Raw genomic sequence first — 21,713 nt, 5'->3', positions numbered from 1 at the left:
TGTTTGTGTGTGTCTGTGTGCCTGTCTGTGTGTCTGTGAGTAAAGTTTGAGCCCAAAATACCTCATAAATGTTTTATAACTCTTTGAAACTGCCCCTTTAAGGCTCTGATCTAAATTTTGCCATTTTAGTGATTGTGGCTTTAAAAATTAAATGAGATTTTTTGCAGCGGATGTCTAGTTCTGATTCCTTGTCATGGTTATCAGCCTATACCGAGTACTGATTCTGATGCTTCAAGCTTTTATAAAACTTTGCTACTGCATAAAGCACATTTTCTCTTCTAGAATAATAAAGTGAAGATAGTGAAGATCTCCTCTTAAATAAGAATGCTGAATATATCCCTTAAACACGTCTCTTAGAACTATTTACTGTGGACATGTAATGGTTGAAGCAGCTTTAAAAAAAATTATAGTTCAAACAGATCTTTTTTTGGAAACATGATGGAAGAAGAATTCAACAAGACTCAATGAAGAAAAAGTTTAGAGTGCATATTTGCTTAAGAAGTTAAAATGCACAGCTATAAATCTATCATTTCTTCTTTCAGGGCTGTTTGTTGCAATAAATATATTACAAGTTATATTATTAAATATATTGGAAAAAAAAGCTTATATTTTCCTAATATTTAAAGCCAGGTTTTAGTGAACTTGCATTAGTCAAAAACTCAGTTCTTATATGTAAGAAGCCCTAAATACAAGTGTATACTAAATACAAGGCCATTTGAATATATTGCTCAGCTCTAACTATTGAAAGCAGCAGCTCTGGACAGCTTCTGTGTTGGCAGCGTAGAGATTGCTCATGCCCGTGAACATCATTTACCTCTTCACGAGTTGTAGCGCTGCTGATGAGTGCTCGTGTGACTTTCTCTGTGTGTAAACTCATAAACAAACACTTGCGATCATTTCAAGAGATCGGCCAGATTGGAGAGTACCGATCGAGTCATGAAATTGAAGCCGATACTGATGTTTGGTTAATCAAAGCACGCCTAATAAACACCCATGTGTCAGCATAGTGGCAGATTCAAAACTCTGATGCTGCATTCACACCAGACGTGGAAGAAGCGTCAAGAGCGAGTGATTTACATTTTAAGTCAATGCAAAGATGCAAACGTAGGGGCGTGATTATGACGTAGAGCCTGTTGTTGGTGTCCCATTTAGCAACAAAGTTAAAGTCACCAGGGTGACCGAAGCCCTGCCCATGACGCTTTTCTGTGTCTGTTGTGAAGCTGATTTGATGCCCGAATGAAGCGAGTAAACTCAAAATGTTCACGTCTCTATTTATGCGCAAATATCTTGTTTTATCTGCACATACCGCGTCTGGTGGGAACACAGCATTATGGCGGATGACTGCTTCTCAGGCCTGTTTATGCTAATATTGGAGAGATAGTCACTAATGGATGGGGCTTTCCTCTTCCGGTGACATAAGGGAGAATGTCGATCAAAGCATTTCTACAGACTGTTTTAATGAAGTGTAATTATTAAAACTATAATAATTATTTTTTATCATTAGAGGCTGGTTATAAAAAAATGTCATTTATTATAAAATAGATTTCTGCCTTTAAATAAAAGGTATTAGTTTGTCATATAATCAATAATTTAATGTTTTCTTCCCTTTTTTAAGATGCGCAGAAGTCCTCATCCCGTGCTGTAAATCTCGTTGAAATATCTGCACTCTCTGCAACCTTCAAAACTCTCATCTGCTTTCAGAGAGATTGGCATACATTTCATCCTTTATAGAGCAAGAGAGACGGATCGAGCGGCTTCACAGTTGCAGTTGAATTGAAGGTCTTTCCTGCGGTTGTAAATTGCCCAAGTGATTGTGAGAATATTTCACCCCTTTATTAGTTATGGCTCCAAATTGAGTGATGGTCCTCATTCTTCAGCAGATACCCTGTGTGTTTCACAGACTAATGCAATTCTGTGTGCACGGCTTGATATGCCTGCTTATCTTTATAGGATGATATATACATGTTCAGTTTTTTCCATTCTTTGCTCTATAAATGGGCAATTGCTTGCATTCCTCTCAGTGCTCTTTATTTACCGCGTCAGGGTGACAGATTGTTTCCATATTCTCCTCTGTGCCATTGTGTCTCATATGTGCTTTATTGCAGCAGGAGGACATCAAATGTTAATGCAGTTAAAAGAGAAATGTGTTCTCTAAAACATTCAAACGGTTAATGCGCTGTATATCCTTCCCTTGTGTGCGGAAAACCCCCAGAATAGCTGAACGGGAGACAGTATCTCTAACAAGCAATCTGTTGTAAAGATACTTTTGCAATAGGCATGAATGGATCTGTGCCTAATAAAAGAAGGTGAAACATTTATTTAACTACAAATATTCCAATCGTGCTTGTTAGCATAAATGCGGTGCTTCACACTCTCTAAAAATCTCACAAAGCACGGAAGCTGTTTTAGCATAACTGTGTCATGATTTTTCATCATCCCACTTCAAGTGTCTTTGTGAATGTGACACCACTGCACAATGGTAATGCATAATAATTAAAGGAGTACTTCACCCTAGATAGAAATTGTTGCTATCAATTATTCAACCTTCTGTGGTTTTAAATCTGTACGACGACTTTTTTCTATAAAGAGAATATTGACACTGCTACTTTCATTAAAGTGAAACAGAATAAGAGTAGATGCTATTTTTTTCCAGTTTCTATTGCTGTTACTGCAAGAATAATAAATGCTTACTGTTACAATACTCTATTATAGAGTTACAGAACAGATTAAACACATTTAACTAACAAAATTTAAACATTTATTTCTTTTAAAATGTTATATTGTGTGTTTTTTTATTACTAAATTATATTTTTTATTAACTTGGTATATTTTACTGCAATAAAATAGGACTCTAACATCAATGCCCACAATACAATTTTGACACTAGTTATGTCTACATTTTTCTAAGGGTTTTTTTGATGGGTTTTTCCAATTTGAGTAAAATATGTTCTCTGATGGACTGGAAGATTCCTGAATGTTTTACTCTACATTGTGAATTAAATGAACCCAAACTGAAAATAATATTATTGAAGCAGTGAATTAGTCTTCTGGATCACAGTTGCTGCCTTCAGCTTTGTATATTATATTTTATACATTTTATTGTATCTGTCTTTTTGATGAGATGTTAAACCAAGGCCCTGACTCTCTGTGGTAATTAAATCTGTCACTCTATCACTGTTTCTCCACTCCTGGACCTGGACCTATAGCTGGTGTTTGGTGAGCACATTGGCGCCGTTGTCCTGTGGGTGTATGGCCGTACATGATAAATGCACTATAAATAAACACATTACATTATATCTTTCAATTGTTTGGTTTAAAGGTGCCCTATTAATATAGCTGAATCTTAAGAAATCGGTATATAGAAATGGCCTTAACGTGAACATCAGACATCGTTTCCTCATCCTTATTAATAACATAAAGTATAGTGCTTTCGTATAAAGCCCCTGTTTACAAGAGGCCAATCAGAACACAAAACAGTCTGTTGCGTTACTCACAGTGCACACCCTCAGCATTTATTTTAGGTCATGTTTTTTGTCGTCTGGACTTGACGAGCAGCCGCATCATCAGATTATTAGCCAAAACACATACTAAAATGTTGAAAACATATTGACCAAATTTAGTCAGTATGGACCTTCTGGTTCTAGGGATATTTTATGGAGTTATAAATGAGCATAAAAAAATCTAAGTCTATGCGGGATCTTAAATAGTCAATTTCAAAGTCAAACTGTTTGATTTCAAAATCAAAATTTTAGGCCTTAAAAATTCCAAAAGTCACTGAAATACAAGGTTGTAGGTCTTGAATCTTTTTAAACACATCTTAAATTTCCTTTGTTGACAGTATAAAATGCTGGGCTCCACACAATTTCTTCATGTTGTTCCAACACAAATCAATTAAGTTAACTGTTTTTACTATAGTTTTAACTTAAACATTTTTCAAATTTAAGTGGATTGAACATAAAACTATTAAGCTGTTCCAAAAAAAAAAACTTATGAATTGTGTTGTTTTAAATCATTTTATATAAGTAGTTTAAAAAGTGGCAAAAGTCATTTTTTAAGTGTGTGTACTGTGAGGCTCACATCCAATAACCAACAATAAAACTATATTCATAACGAATATTTTAACAGCCTTTTATGCAAATATTCAGTTTTTTTATGTTAAAAATAAATGTATGTATACAACTATGGTCTGCTTGCTTTGACACATTATTTAAAAATACGTGGCTAAGAAATAACTAATTTGAAATAGTTTTTTATGGGGTGAGTAGTTTTTAGTTTTTTCTGCTGGGTCATTAAAAGAATTCTTAGCGTTTAGCCCTATAAACAGATAGTGTCTGAAATGTCATTCTTCATGGTCTTCAAAGGGTCTTAAAGTCTTAAATTTGACTTTGTGAAACCTGCAGAAACTCTGGTTTATGAAAATTTAGTTTTAACTTGCATATGCCGAGATATCAGAGAACAATTGAACTAATGCAGTGTATGACACCTTTAAAGAAATATTAACAATTAATTGCAGTATAGTACATTAATAATTAAAAAAGTATAGAGTGGAAAACGAAGTCTAAATTGAATCAGAAAAAAACATTAAAAGGAGAGAATTGCAAGCCAGATTTGAATTTATCTCGTCCCATATTAACACTAGTTTAGGACACGTATTTGAAGGACTAGACCATCTGCCCATCTCTTCAAAACACACTTGCTCACACACAGCGCATAGTGGAAGATAAAGCGAAGCATAGTCCAGGGGGACAGCAGAAGGTCAGGAGAGTGTGAGTGTGTTTGTGTTTATCTGTCAAAGAAGATGAGAGGGATTGTTCAGGTGCTGGATGTCTGCCGTCAGATCCTTGCTGCTGCAGTCAGCCGACATGTTTTATCACCCTGAAAAATTACTGCGGCTCAGCTAGCCTTCAACTGAGAATCTGGAAAATCTTCACTGAGAGTGTCATATGGACATGCTGAGGAGTGTGTTGGGAGACATTTGGCCACTTGTAGACACTGATACTCCAGGGAACGTCCCATGGGAGGCTCCCTGGATAGAGATGGATATGTGAGTGTGTTCAGACTGTGGGGGAATGTTGTGCCAAACATCCACGCCAAGCTGCCTCTTCTCTTTGAGGAAATGCCACTCTCAGATTTCAAATGTTTTCCTCCTCAGATAATCAAGCTTCCATTGCTTTATAGTTAGAAAAGAAATTGAGTAAACGGAACTAAAACAAGCTATTAAGGATGTTAAAACAGTAGACGATTGACTGATAACCATCAACAATAGACTGTTGAAGAGAAAAGACACAGACACCGGACAAGAGGGAATATTTCTTTTGTGAATGTGGTGTTTGTGTAATTTCAGAAGCTGTTTGTAAAAGTGATAGTTCACCCAAAATTGAAAATTATGTTTTTAATTCTCATCCTCATCTTGTTGAAACCCCATGAGACCTTAGTTCATATTTGGAATACAATTTAAAGGTCCCATGAAATGACTATGCATTTTTTTAGATGTTAGTATCAGTATTGTTTGTTCTTCTATAAGCTTGTGTGCTCCAAAACAGTGGCAAAATTCAGTTGTAGAAGATATAAAACCAATAAAAGCATGTAGTTAGTCACTTCCGCCTAAATGAATCAACGGTTTTATTCATGTCACCTCATACTTCAGTTTCTTATCAGATTGTGACCAATCAAATGCTTTCTAGTATCTGACATGCCCCGGCCCTTCAAGATCCTTCTCATTTGATGCCCTTGAGCTCAACCACTCTCACTGGTAAAATGGAGATAAAATAAAATGCTATTGGCCTATTTTAAAAAGATGAGGGGCTACAGTGTCGCACCCCATCTTCATGTTTTGGTTGAGATTAGGTCAAACATTGAATAAAAATACAGATTTCAAAGCACTTCACGGTACCTTTAAGATATTTTATATGAAATCTGAGAGCTTCCTCATCCTTCATATGCTCATTCTAAGTCTAGCAAAATAGCAAACACATCCGCAACATAATATTGTGCAGTTCACTGGGTGAATCAGAATATTATGAAGCTACAAGAATCCTTTTGTGCATATACAGCAAAAATAAAGACTTTATTCAACAGTTTCTTATGCTCAGTGTCAGTATAGGGGGCGTCTTCACTCTTTGCACTGATGTATACATCAAATGCACATATACGGAACTTCTGAGGTATATGTCATAAAGAGTTCAGTGCTCCTGTGAATACGGGCCCTTTACTTTAAATTTGATTGGTTTCATCCTAACACAAGATGACTAAAATGCACTGTTTGGCACTGCTTCAGTGGCTTGAATAAGAAACCTTAAAGTTACTGTTCCATACAATATTCTGCAAATTAGGAAAAGCGTACGTGCATTTGGGCATTGTAGTTTTTTTATTGTTCTGTTATATTCATGATGGCTCATGAGCTTTGATTAGTTCAGTTGCACAATTTTTTCTGTCACAAATGCAAATTAATTGTCACCCTGTTGAGCCCTGATTGTTCCAGTACAATGAAAAAAATTAAGGAAAATTACCTTTCCTCTAATTTTAAAGCCATTTTTGTATAGTAAAGCCACAAGAGGTACCTTATAGTGATTTTAAATCATTTGTAAGTATCACTGTTTTGGTGACAGTGGCCTTATTATAAAAGTCAGTGTTTGCTATATTCCTGTATATTATTGTATAATAAATTTGTATATATAGTTTGAGAACATCGTGAGTTCAACGTGATCTTATTTGTGTATGCCTTTTTTTTTAACTCTGTTTGGGGGTTAAGGATTCTAGGAAGCTTGACAGTATATTTGTTTTCTTTTATTTTTATGTAGGTTGTGTAGAGGTTTAAAAAGTAAAAAATATTTTGTTCTGTATTTTGGCCTTGTTTGGCTTTTAAACTTTTATACCCACTTTTTGCTTTTAAAGTGTTTGTTATTGTTAAACCTTTTCTGGTATTGAGACTTGTTTCCTCCCTCCTGTCACAACTAACAGTTGTAACAATTAATTTTATGTCTGCTTAACTGTATATTATGTCATTTTGGACACCAACACATCATGTTAATCTGCAAACAGGCTGTAAAAAGTGTGTCTAAACATGGTAATTTTGCCATTTTTGAAGCACCCAGTATATCCAGGTGTTGCCATAGTAATGGACTGGTCATTAAAAGGCCAGAAGCGATGCCAAAGGGCTGAACTGCCACAGCACACAGCGGGATTAAGATGAGCCATTCACAAACTCTTATGAGCTTAAAAATAGTGGTCCTTAAAACTCTGGATATTTAAGCTGCACTTAGACATACATACACTGCCTTTAGAAAGTTTGGGGTCGGTAAGATGCTTTTCGTATACAGTATATAATATACTGTATGCTATTTTAAAACATTAATTCCGGTGATGGTACGGTAAATCTGAATCTTCAGCCATTATTCTGCTCTTCAGTGTCACATGATCCTTCAGGAATCTTCATTATATGCACACAAGAAGAAACATAACGTATTATTGTTAATATTTAAAAACAATCTTTCATGGTAAATGTATCTTCTTTTTCAAAAGCATTTATTTACAATAGAACTGTTTTATAACTTTATAAATATCTATAGCGTTGCTTTTAATTAATTTAATTTGAATAAAATGTTGTTGTTTTTTTAAATCTTGCAAGAAAACAACCTTGAAAAAGTACAATGTATGAATTAAACAACACTTGTTTCTACATTTTAATATCAAGCCTGATAGCAAGAGCTCAGTTCATAAGCACAGCATTTCAAGTGGAAGACAAAAGGTTTGTTTGTTAAACATAATTGAAAATAGTTCATGTCAAGTGTCATATAAACATTTTATATTATGCCATTTAGTGAGCCCTTTTTGTAAAATGTTCATTTGCATTTACCGACTCTATCTCTACAGTGCCTATCTGCTTGCTAAGTGTGACGTCATGCAAGGTGGGTCCTAGCGGCATATCAAACTGTATTGGGAGGCTCAACATATGGTAATAATAAACATTAGCAAAGCGAAATTGTTAAAACATTGGTGTCTGTGATGCAACAAGTCCAGAGACTGATGTGTACACCATGATTTTATATAAAATTTACTTTATTGTGTGATATGACCAAAAAGTGGTCATGAACGAATATTTTCTCAATTCAAATGAGTAACGGCTTGGACCCGGACACATTATTCCATATGTCAGGACTTGACAAGCGGATAGATGAAGATGATCCATACAGCAGTCTGCATACAGTGCTCAACATACAGTACACTCTTCACAAATCTCTCATTTAGATTGATATTTTCTATAGGAAGCTATACAATATTAAATTTGTACATATGCATTAGGTTAGTCCGTGCTGAAATCAAATCTGGAGCTAATCCAACAAAATAACTTACGAAAGCGGTCCAAAATGAGTACACCCAAATTTTAGGTTATAGAAAAACATTAAATAAAAAAGTTAAAAGAGCAAAATTCAACAGAAATAAAAAGTGTATAAATTGAATTGAAAATTGAAATTTTGTGGTTTGTTATTGTTTCCCCCAATATTTCGCTTGAATTTAAATCTATTACTTTTTATTTCTAAAGATATTCGTTGACTAATATATAACTTTAATAAATATATCTGTTTAATAAATCTGTTTTGTTCAAATATTCCAAAATGTCTTACCTACACTCCCTGACAAAAGTCTTGCCGTTGACCCCAGTTGTAAGAGCAACAAATAATAACTTGACTTTTGTAGTTGATCATTTGGAAAAGTGGCAGAAGGAAGATTTATTTTTCAGGTGAATCATCTATTGAACTGCACCCTAATCATCACCAATACTGCAAAATAACTTTTGGAACCTGCATGGACCCAAGGTTCTCACAGAAATCAGTCAATGTTGGTGAAAGAACAATCATGGTTTGGGGATACATTCAGTATGGGGATGTGCAAGAGATCTGCAGAGTGGATGACAACATCAACTGAAGGAGAAGGCATTGCAGATGAATCCAAAGAATCTTGATGAACTCACAGGAGTTATACACAATATTATTTCTTTTTGCACCATGACATTGTTCTATACCAGGGGTGTCCAAACTCAGTCCTGGAGGGCCGGTGTCCTGCAAATTTTCACTCCAACTTGCCTCAACACACCTGCAAGGATGTTTCTAGAAAGCCTAGTAAGAGCTTGATTAGCTAGCCCAGGTGTGTCTGATTGGGGTTAGAATTAAACTTCCAGGACCGAGTTTGGACTTGTCTGTTCTATACTGTACATTATTTCTGTTAAGTGACAAGTATTTTGTCCAAGCAAAGTCAGACCTTACTGTCCTAAATAAAAATTAAAGCATGATCATATTTTATTTAGGTAAAGTAAGCATAATCTGTAGGCCTTTGCCTTTCATATAAGCCACTTTTGATACCAAATGATCAACTAGAAGTCAAGTTATTATTTGCTGTTTATAAAAACAATTGGATGGACGACAAGACTTTTGTCAGGCAGTGAATATTCACTGAGAAATGGATACAAATATTCATTTTTAAAATGGGGTGTACTCGATTATGTTGAGCACAATATATAAGAGACTGTTTGTTCTGACAAGCATCTGTGCTGGTCGATCTGATTGAGCAGATGTTGATTCATGTGTTAACCTGTCAAACGCAGAAACAGTTTTGCATTGAGGTGACCTTTGGTGATTACAATGAAAGCAATCTGCTTTTGTTGCGTCTCAATGCCGCACTCATCAGATGGTGTCAGATGTCTGTGTGTCTTTACTGTAATCTGCAGTGGTATACAGTATGAGGTATTTTCCCACTCCTGACTTGCCAACTGGGTCACAGCTGATGAAACAAGTCAGGGAATGGGGGAGGATTTTCCTTTAGGGAGGAAGTGAGTTTGAAAGAATGGAGAGGAGTTCCAGGAAAGGAGGAGGCACTTACTGTATTTATGCATGCACACTAATAATGTGATGCATATTGTTGCTGCTAAACATGGTCTTGTGGTTACTTAGCAAGCGTCCAACACACCGGAATGCTCGTTTCCTGTTCTATATGCTCTGTCTCTATTAAACAGAACACAGTTATTTGTTTCACAGGGGGTCGAGCTGAAGTGCTTTAGCTTAGTTGGTTAAATATAATAAAGCCGTCTCTCACATGCTAATTTCGTGCTTAGATTGTGAAACAAAGCATAGGCTTTTCTTTTATTTGACACTTTTGCAGCTCCACAGCCTCTCCAAGTGTTTGATGGTGGGATTTACTGGGAAGTTCTTCCAAGATGTTTTTAATAATTTTTTTTCAGGATGTTTATTTTTATCAGCATGAATCAGGGATTATTAATTGGGGAGCGAGCTAGGGGGCTTGTATCGATGTTAAGTTTTACAACCACACTTTCTACTTTAAAGTTTAAGTAACATATGATTAATTAAACATTAACAGATTTATTAGAGAATCATTTTTAAGGAAATTTAAACATATAAAAGGGTTTCAGGTTGGGCTGTACCATATTGGAAAAATGTAACATTTCAATATTTTGTTATTCTGCAATATATATCCCAATATGAATTCAATTTAATTTATACCTCTATTTGGAAAGAATTTATAGCATTAATTTGATTGTAATATAGTATAAATACTATAAAGAAAAGGATAGAATTAAAATTAAAAGTGTTTCCTCATTTTTACCAGTATATAAGTAGAGTAATTTAATAATAAAAACACAAATAATTGAATAGAATTGATCATTATTAAAGTTACACATGGTATAATTACTTATGTAAGTGTTTTTAAAATCATTATACTGTTACATGCCTTGAAAAACAGATGCAAATGATAAATTATAATGCAAATTTAATATTGCAAATCCTGCGATGTGACTGTTATGTATGACCACATTGCGATATCGATGCCGAAACAATATATCCTGCAGCCCAAGTTTCAGGGGTTCTTTCTCATGCTGTCTCTGATGTTCTGTGCATTGTTTAACAGGTTAGATTTGAGGTGGCAGTTTTAAAACTGTTTTATAAATATAGTTTTATAAATTGAAGAAATGTATTAAAGACATGACAGCGGGCCAAAACTGGAGTCTAATGACTTGCCTTAAAAAACATGCACACAAGAAACTTTTGTTTGTTATAACACCCAGACCTTTTTGAAAAGTCTAAATGAGTATAGATGAATCATAGGAGAGTTCTTGCACTATACTGTATTCTCAAAGCATTTTTAAATATAATAATAGATCTTGACAAAAAGTAAGCAATCATCGTAGCCTCTACCGAATGTTTTTTAAAATATTGTTTTATGCATAAACATATCTCTTGTGGCATCAGAAGGTCAATGCAAAAATGAAGAAGTGGAGGTGTGAATTTTAAAGAGAGATCTCTATCAGCTTTGCACTTTAGAAACACATTTTAAGTGATTTTGATCTGGGAGAACTGTCAGGAAATCCGGGGCCATGCTAAATTTAATGTGGTGGAAAAAACTCTTTATGCATTTTTGCTCTTAACTGAACTTGAACACCACATCTGGTTTGTGAAACAAGTGTTTGACTGTTTTCTCATGGCTGTGTGATTCCTAAACTCCAACAGTTTTAATCACAGATGTGAAGATCAGCGGTGTATGTGTGGTCCTTTATATAGACTTATCTAGCGACACAGATGTCTGATTGCGCACCCTTGAACATTTTTGCTAATTGTGCCAAAACTTGTGTCTGAATTAGCATATAAAGCAATCTAGCTTTTGCTTTTAAAGATGTGTAAGTAAGATCAGAACTTGGATCCGAGCTTGAATTTTTTTGTATAAATTGGGATATTCCAGACAGTAAACTTATGAATAGAATAAATTAATTCCTTGTAGTTTAACATTGCGAGTAGCTTAATGTTGTTAAAGATTATAAATTGTGTATTTTTTTCCAAATGGCCTTTAATTATTTGTTAAACAGTAATTGTTGTGAAATGCAGTTAACATCAGTCTTCCACTTTGTCTTTTCAGACCTGAAGAGAGAAGCCAGTATCTGCCACATGCTGAAACATCCTCATATAGTGGAGCTTCTAGAGACCTACAGCTCTGATGGGATGCTCTACATGGTGTTTGAGTTGTAAGTCTAATAATAACAACTCTAATAAGAGTTGTAAGACTAATGCTGAATTTACATCTTGATTGCAGTTCTTTGCATTTTAACCTGATCAAGATGAAAGATGCTTTCATGCATCAAAATAATAAAAGTATAAAACATGAAAGATCATATTTGTTCATATTATTTTATGATTATTGTATTATTTTATGAGCAAATAATAATGCCTATAATTCAGTGTAACAATAGTTTATATAACAAAACGATCCTGTCAAGCATACTAAAATCAAGTAAATGTTTATTTACAGTGAATATATCTATTTTTACTGTAAAAATAAACATTTATGTACAGTTAATATTTATTGATTCATATAATATAGATTTTTGGCTAAATAACTATGGAACATTATTTAGCTAATATTTGACTTTCTAGTTTCATAATATTTTAAAATGACATGTAGACATCTCGCACATTTATGAAGTGCCAGGAACAACCACAGATTTTTTTATAGTGATGTCAAGGATTAGAACCTCTTTTCATATCTGAAAAGAACAATCTAACAATCTAAAGAACCTTTTTCCTCTGTAAAGAACATTTTGTGCAATGACGTTAAAGGTTCTTCACGGAATCGTCAATCTCAATAAAGAGCCTTTTTCTTTCTCTGTACACTACCTGACAGTAAAAAGTCTTGTTGTCTATCCAAGTTTTAGGAACAACAAATAATTACTTCTAGTTGATCATTTGTTATCAGAAGTATATGAAAGTATATGATGTATATGAAAGGCAAAGGCCTCTAGATTACGCTTTCTGTACCCAAAAAAAATATGATCATGTCTTTATCTTTAATTATTTGATTAGGACAGTAAGGTCTGACTTTGCTGAGACAAAAGTCTTGTCACTTAACAGAAATAATAGTCAAAACATATCCATGTGGTTTTAGCATATGTAAATGAGCAATTGTTTTAAAACATATTTTGAAGCGTTTGGGTCAGTGATCTCTAAAAAGTGTCTCTAAACAAGACATGAATATGCTGTTCCCCGTTCTGAGGAGCCTGCGTATGTTGCTCTCTCAGCAGTTTTGTGAAATAGGATGAGCTTTTTAATTCCTCAATTGCTAAATGCTCACTCATATGCTTATCTGAAGTGCAGAGCCTTTCCAACTACAAAAAAGAAACTTCTATGCAGTGTGAGTTCTTATCTGGAGAAGCGCAGCTGCCTCTCAAGGGATTTTCTTTAAAGGCTTTAGAGACCCAAGCTGACACAAAAGCAGAGACTCTCAGAGCTCTGCTGGCCCCTGGAAACAACACCCTCACACTCTAAGTACAGAAGAATCGGGAGGATATCTCAATCAGGAAACTGTTCATTTGCCACAGTTGACTCAACTTCATAGTTTACTGTTTAGTTTGTTTTGAGAGGTAATTAAAAGGCCAGCACATCTTGTGTTGTTGTGATGTTTAAAGGGATCCTGTTATTGTTTCCAGCTAATCACTAATTACTTCCAAATACTTCCTGCTAAGCTAAATGCTAAGCTGTGTTTGGAATCCATGCATTTATAACAGTGTTTCGGATGACCGTTTTATAGCCAGCTAATCAGTCTTTCGGATTCTGGAGTGCATTAATATTCAGAATATAAATAATTCATTATTTTAAATAAAACAGATGCTTTTATAAATGAAATTATATAAGAATATCACTCCAGACTTGAATGGTCTGTGTGCGCAGTTAACTGCACAACATTTCATATTAGTTGATAATTGTAATAAATAATCCCAAAACCTATAGGCTGGATAAAGCCACATAAACAAAAAAATAAGTACATCATTTGTACTAAGAATATACTATACTAAGATAATACATTTTAGTTTTAAAACGACGTTTTAAGAATGAAAACGATCCCCGTCCACACTGGAGTTTCATCTAGCATTCTAAAAAAGCTCTCCGTCCACACTACACTGCTGAAAACACACATCATTGTACATGCACTCTGGCATGCGCTGAAAGCTGCTATAGCGTATTCTTACGTCTGAGCTCGAGGCAGTCAGCAGGAGCTCTGAGCACACCTGCTCAACTAAGAGCAGCCGAACATCAGCCAGTCCATCCCAAATTTGCCGCTGGATCTCATCGCGCTGTAGTTGTTAAACGCGATCTATAATTCATCTTGTAAAGACTTGTATCTAACGACTCGGTCATTTGATTTAGCCCATATGTTCTCAGGTACACTGATTCCGCACGTTTGACCGATTGCTTGACTTTATTTCCTATATTGTATAAACTTATTGTACTTTATACTTTTAGAATTATTTGTGATTATTAAAATTGTAGCTTAAATTGATTCAATTAAATTGACTTTGTTTTGTTATCAATTTGCATACAGTGAAGATGATGGTCGTATAAATATGTACATGATGCCTTAACAATTTTGGTGTCTGTTATATTTAAGTTTCAAGAATTTCAAATGTTGATAATAGAGACTAAGCCAAAAGAAAATGAATGAGTCAAAAAATTCACTCCCACACAGTTGTCATGAAGGGTAAAATAAGCTATATACACCAAAAACATTTTTTGAACCAGGCAAAGCTTTTACCAGGTTAAGTTGAACATTTTAACATAGCAAAGTACATGACCAGAGTGGAGCAGCAAGAATTTCCAATCTGCTCACCAAGTATTTTCTATCTGCTTTGGGTGTTTAATCTCTCGCTCACTCCTCTCTCCATTCTCACCTGCTTCCCACTCCACGATCGCTCCACAGAAAATAAGGATTTAATAAATACTTTTCTGTTATAAAACAAAATTCTGCCATAATTGCTACATTTTAATGCAAGTTGCTATTATAAATGTCTTCTGATATTACATCAGCTCTTGTGTGGTTTTATTTTTACCATCTCACTTATCATGGTGAGTTCAGAGCGCTTTAATAAGTTAAACTGGCTACAGTTTAGTGCATCCTGTGTCAGACTGACACAGAAATATCAGACTTCTCTGAAAGTATGGTTATTTTACCAGCAATGACAGACAATATTGGTACTACTGATTTGAAAGTTTATGTAAGTCTCTTAGGGCTCTATTTTGACGGTCCATGCGCAGAGCGTAAACGCTTTCAGGGCGTGTCAGGACGCGTTTTTGCTAATTTAAGGACGGGACCGCGGCGCATGTTCTAAAAGGGTTGAGTTTATTTTCTTAATGAGTTATAGGTGTGTTTTGAGAATAAACCAATTAGAATCTCATCTCCCATTCCCTTTAAGAGTCAGCTGCGTCGCGCCAAGAGCACATTCACTATTTACAGGACACAAAGTAAGTCTAAGTGGAAAAAATTAGCATTTCACAAGCAAACAGTTAACAGTTTTTTAACAGAAAACTGTTAAACAGAGCATCTATTGCGTGAGAATGAGAGATAATGGATCACTTTCACTTTCGCTCTTGGATAGGGAAACCTTTACGCACAGACATCAGTTAGTCTATAAATAAATACTTTTGTTTGTTAAGCGCAAATATTAATTTCAAAACTATTTCTAAATTCAGTTCTAATTTCCAGCAAATGAATAAATGAATAAAAATAGCAAAAAAAAATTTGAGCAATAACTCAAAAACCTGAGTTATATCCTAAAACACATGCTGCGCCCCATATGGTCTAAAACCTGACAGGTGGGCAAATCTAAGCTTGTTTTTAATAAAACAAATATAAATATTGATATAATAAATAATACTGCTAATAATAATAACATTATACAAAAGCAAATTGTTATGAATGAACTGAAAAAGCCTCCCGAGATGAAGACATAAAAGCAGTCGTTTTTCATATTTATGTAGGCTAGAAAATAATATGTTTTGTAATATTTTAATCCTTTATATTTATATTTTATATCTATTTTTATTATATACTATATATATCCTTAATATTTACATTTTTTCATATGTAAAGATATTTGCCTATTGCTCTCTTGTGCGTATTAAGCAGTGCGTAAGCGAGGCGCAACTCTGCGCCCGAATTTAGACCGGGTTAGTTTTGGTCTAATGAAAAATCTATTATAGTTTCTCAAAATTTAAACAGCGTAGCGCAACGCCTCAAAACGACTCTTGCGCCAAGCTTAAACTACCAAAAGACTACTGCGCCACGCCTTGCGCCACACTGCGCCGGGTGTATGATAGGGCCCTTAATATTTTAGAGGAAACATGAGCTTGACAACGTCAGATCCTATCAATGTCGTAATGTAAATTGCCCTTAAATAGTGCCTATAGTTGACAGCAAACATTAAACTTTTATAAAAATTTAGTAATCTGTCAAATATAGGTCTTTAAACAGATGCGAAAGCAGTGACCGCAGTGATGTTTAGATGAGGCATCTGTATAGACCTTTAATAGATAATAGCCTGTATTATACTTTTTAGATATAGTGTTGCATTATTTAACATTATTTACTTTTTAATATTTATAGTTTATATATACAATGAAAGCCTCAGCCTAGTTTGGTGATCATTATGCAAGCATCATAAGGATTATCATTGCATTGGATTCACTTTATTCTTCAATAAAGGCTATCAGACTCCCTAGTTTTTCAAAAAAAACTTTTGCAATTTTTTTTTTCTTTCTTTCTTTCTTTTATTCTTTTTATTTATTCTTTTTTTATTATTATTAAAAATGATTGATCTTTGTGGTGGTAATTCCGAAAAATTTGCAGACAATTTTGGAATAAAAAAGATATTATATATATATATATATATTTTATCCCAAAATTGTCCGCAAATTTATCGGAATTACCACCCACCACAAAAATCAATAATTAAAAAAATAATAATTTAATAAATAAATGAATAATATATATATATATATATATATATATATATATATATATATATATATATATATATATATATATATATATATATATTTTTTTTTATATATATATATATATATATATATATATATATATATATATATATATATATATCTTATTCTTATTTAGCATATTAGGTAGCCTACTTTAAGTGTGCAATCTGACACAATGACACAAATCATAAAAATAGAGCTTCTTTATTTTTGGTCTCTTGTCAAGACAAGCTCTAAAACAAATCTGTAAGGGTAGGGATTAAGCCAAAGGAAGTTTGTATAACTCCTATTTTTAGCCACGAGCTTACTTCGTCTTAGGATACACTCCACGGAGCATATGACATTATTTACCTCTCTCTAGACATGCGTTAGGCTTCCGCTATCGTAATATACCTAAAACATGGACTTCCCTAAAACACATCAGTGGCAGGGAAGCGTTTTCTTTCCTTAACTGCAGGGAAAGAGTTAAACAAAATAATTTATTAATTTGACGCACACCATAATACCAGCCTTACATGTAAAGCACAAATAATGTCTTTCAATCCAGTCATGTCCAGTGGCCGTCATTCGTGAACCAATCTCCATCTGTTTCATTGCTCCGTTTGCTCACACTTTCTTTTGCAGTTTAAATCGGATCAAACGATCAATTCACCCCACAGCTTGTCTAATTCCATCTCTGCTTTGACTTCAAATGTAAACCACTCGCGCTTCATTCGCATCTGCTTACTGCACAGGCCTGCCCCATTCCATGTAATGTGAGGGCGCAGGTGAGACGTGATTTTTCTAGAGACACTCAAATACATCACATGCGCTATTTTTGCAACCTCTATAAGTCATGTAAAAATTCAATTGCAAACTGAAATAAATATATTTTGATTATATTGTTTGGAATTTAATGTTTTATGAGAATATTTATGTTTCGTGCAATTATATTGTATTTAAAAAAATAATTTTTTTGTAGGATCTCAAAAATTTGAAAAAAAACAAACTAAGGGGTCTGGGCTATCTTCTTTGATTTGTAAATGATGTATTTTTATAAACAGATTTATGATAAGTAGGCTATTAATAACTGTTAATCTCAGTATGTAAATAGATTGGCTGGTTTGTTAGTTGAATATATCAAATGACTCAATTCTGTGTCTGTTGTGTTTATTATGGAGCAGTGCTGGAGCACGCTCGAAGCGAGAGAAAATCTAGACAGTCCGACTTTCAGAAAACCCCCTCCTCGCTCTGGCCACAATCACACTCAGCTCACATCCTCTGTGGGATAGACTCTTTTTTTGGAGCCAGCCCCCAATGGCCAGTCAATGAATTGCAGTTTTAGTCACATCTGTATTGGCTAACAAGGAAGACAGAGAAGATGCTGCTTTGGCATGAGCTCTAAAGGCACAGCCCTTTTCTGAAAGGGGGGTGGGGAGCTGCAGCTCATTTGCATTTAAAGAGACACACAAAAACTGTTTTTGCTTCCACCCAAAATGGCCATTTCCATCATAGTTTAATCAATAATTTGAGAAATATTTTGTACTGAATCACTTTTCTCCTATTCATTGTATTAGATCAATTTTATACACTTGAATATTAGATCACTTATAACAAGGAGACATAATAGTGCTGTGAAATGAAATCATAAGTACACTTCACAACTGATTATTCCAGCATTCATCTTTAATGATGATGATTTTCTGTCTTTCAGCATGGATGGAGCAGATCTCTGCTTTGAGATTGTGAAGAGAGCAGACGCTGGCTTTGTTTACAGTGAAGCGGTAGCCAGGTAAACACCTATAAAGCCATTCATCTGCTTTTTGTTTCTGTGCTCTACTTTGAGATGTACACCGAGACTGACTGATAAAAGTGAGTTCACCCAGAGAGAAAATTGTCATCATTTACCCTTCTCTCGATTTCCTTTAGTCACTACATGAGACAGATCCTAGAGGCGCTGCGGTATTGCCATGACAACAACATCATTCACCGGGATGTGAAGGTAAATTCAGTGATGTCTCACTGCTTCAGATTACCATGAATTTGACGAAAACCCTTTTTAAAAAAACCCTTTTAGAAAACCCTTACCACTTCCTCTGTTTTAGTGAGAACTAGCAAATTACACATTACCATCATCACACTAAGAATAAACTGCTTCAAAAACAGCTGCTCTTTTCTCATAAGTAGCCTGCAGCCGCCAGTGTTTAGTGGTCAGTTGCTAAGTGATGAGCGCATAACCAGTTGATGTAATTTTAATCAAAGCTCCCACCAATAAACCACAATTAGGCCAGTTTCAGTGTGGATTGAGTCTGTATTTTGTGTGGCAGTTCAAATGGATTAGATCATAAACATTGGATTTGCTCTTCAGTGTTTGAACTTTCAGCAGTGAAATTTAAACCATGCTGAACTGAACTTCAACTCTGAAAACAGGACTGACAGTTTCAATTTACTTGAACTTCTATGTTAAACTGCTTTGACACATCTACATTGTACAAGTGCTATAGAAACAAGGGTTAATTGAAATGAGCAAGTATACAGCAGTGTTGTGATCATTTCCACAAGTCTATTTTTGCTCGGCTGCACAATTAAAAAAAAATTCACAGAGCATTGTTTGCTTGACACACAAATGTAATTTCACCATAAATGTGTGTAATTAAAGTCATGGACAAACTATAGGGGCTTTTGCTCTATTGTGGTTGTGTTTTTGGCCTCAGTGATATTTACAGATGCAAGTTATCTTGGGTAATTTAAGTTGCATAACAACTTTGTCAATGTCTCCACTATTATAAAACACATGATACACTAGGGCTGGGCAAGATGACAAAAATGTCATATCTTGGAGTCCTGATAACGTTAGAACCTTTCTGTAAATCCAATCAATTAATAGATTATACTAATAACTCATTTCTTTTAATTAGGCTAAGGCTTTAATTAGACTTATTAGGCAAAAAGGTTTGTTCTATAACCAGTTGATAAAACAATATCTTAAGGAGGCTAAGAATATTGATATTGAATATTGATATTAATAATATTCATATTGCACCACCCTACAATACAATACACAATGAAAGATTGAAAAATCAATAATAATTGTGTAACTAGTAAAATCATTATAATTAACAATGTTTGAATTTGAAATCAAAATAAGGGACAAATGGAGAATTAATAGTTGTATTTGGGGTATACAATGAGCCACTGATCAGTGATGCTTATTGCCACCACATCTTATCTGAAGGCACAATGAGTATATGTATATACTTAATTACTGCAATAGTTATGTCATGGTTTGCACCTGGTTTGTCTTAATCAAAACAAGAAGCTTGAATATAAAGTGGATATTTATAATAATAAAAGACAACTTTAAACATTTATAGATGATTTTAAAAATAAGAATAATAATTGACATTTTTATAGTGCTAGTTGAACCTAAATGTCTCCCTGTTTGTTTTCAATCAGTAGTTTCATCTACACTACCATTGAAACGTTTAGGCTTAGTAAGATTATAAAATAATGCCTTGATTAAAACTGCTTTATATTGATCAAAAGTGACAGTAAAGTGATTTTGTAGTGTCATCTCAAATAAATGCTGCTCTTTGCAACTTTTATCAAAGAATCCAAAGATATCAAGCATAAAATCAGTTTTTAGCATCTATGGCCCCGTTTACACTAGTGCGTTTTAGTTTAAAGACTGCGTTTTAGAATGAAAACGATCCGCGTCCACACTAGCGTTTTACCCAGCATTTCTGAACTGCTCTCCGTCCACACTAAAACATTGAAAACCCACATCACTGAAAAACACTGAAAACCCACATCACGTGACCACACACACACTCTCGGGCAAGCGCTGCAGCATTTCTGCCCAGATGAGAGCTGTGCTGGTCGGACTGCTCATCAAGCATAATCTCACTTTATTTGCCAAACGTGATATTTAATTAATCTTGTTTTCTATATCTAACAACATATTCTCCAACTTTGGTTTTTTGAATCGAATACTTGTTCACAGGTAACGTGTTTTGGTTAGGATAAGTTAATAATTAATGGAACCACGTACATTCTGTATATGGACTGATCGCTTGCCTTTATTTCCTATAATGTATAAACTTATTGTGCGTTATACTCTCATAATGGCTATTATTGATTATAAACATATAGACATATAGACATTCAGCAAAGCAGAGGATTTGTTTCGTATTTTCAATGAAAATGAAAGGAGGCAGGGATGTTATATAGGCTCTGTTTTATTATAAATATGCGTACAGTAAAGATGCAGCACGACGCCTCAGCATTTCTGCTGTCTGTTCAGTTGTTAATATCAAAATGAAAATAGGCAGTTTTCTTAAAGGGGTGGTCTAGAATGTTGTTTTTAAGGCTTGGTTGTGTTAATAAGATGTGTGCTTATGTTTTACTTAAAGGAAATCGTGTTATTTTTTCATAAATCTCACTTTGATTATACACAGCTACTCGGCTAACATAAAAACGACATATTGCATATTTCCTAGTTCCTCTAAAAGGCCCGCCCTGAAGTGACTGATTGGTCATCATCATAATGTGCTGTGATTCGCTGATCGGCTCCACGTCACGCCCTGACAAGGCGTTTTGTGTAAACAGTCAGTCAGTCAACACGTGTCTGTAACGAGTGAAAATGGGATGCGGCTCCTTTAAGTGTTTCTGTGCCTTTTAGTGTTTATGTGTGTGTGTGTGTGTGTGTGTGTGTGTGTGTGTGTGTGTGTGTGTGTGTGTGTGTGTGTGTGTGTGTGTGTGTATTATGAAGTATCTGTAACACGAGAAGCGCATGTGCGCGGGAGAGATATTTATTGTTCTTTTTCTCTCATGCTCGGATTAAGTTATTTTCTGTGGTGACAGAATAAAGCACAAGATGTGAGATGAGACCTTTTTGAGCCTGGA

General features: G+C 34.6%; 1 protein-coding gene across 50 annotated transcripts in view; it reads left to right on the top strand.

Moving 5' to 3' along the window:
* caska (calcium/calmodulin-dependent serine protein kinase a) overlaps positions 1–21,713 on the top strand; it is a 243,983-nt gene that overhangs the window by 151,110 nt on the left and 71,160 nt on the right. For all 50 annotated transcript variants that reach the window (NM_001423569.1, XM_017357643.3, XM_073911574.1 and 47 more), the window contains exons 3-5: positions 11,923–12,028; positions 18,523–18,600; positions 18,738–18,810. In NM_001423569.1, the coding sequence (NP_001410498.1) occupies positions 11,923–12,028; positions 18,523–18,600; positions 18,738–18,810 (257 nt within the window). The remainder of the gene's footprint in view (positions 1–11,922; positions 12,029–18,522; positions 18,601–18,737; positions 18,811–21,713) is intronic.

The sequence above is a fragment of the Danio rerio genome, chromosome 9 (assembly GCF_049306965.1).
Source record: "Danio rerio strain Tuebingen ecotype United States chromosome 9, GRCz12tu, whole genome shotgun sequence".
In the NCBI taxonomy this organism is placed as follows: domain Eukaryota; kingdom Metazoa; phylum Chordata; class Actinopteri; order Cypriniformes; family Danionidae; genus Danio; species Danio rerio.
This window is presented reverse-complemented; position numbering and strand designations above follow the sequence as displayed.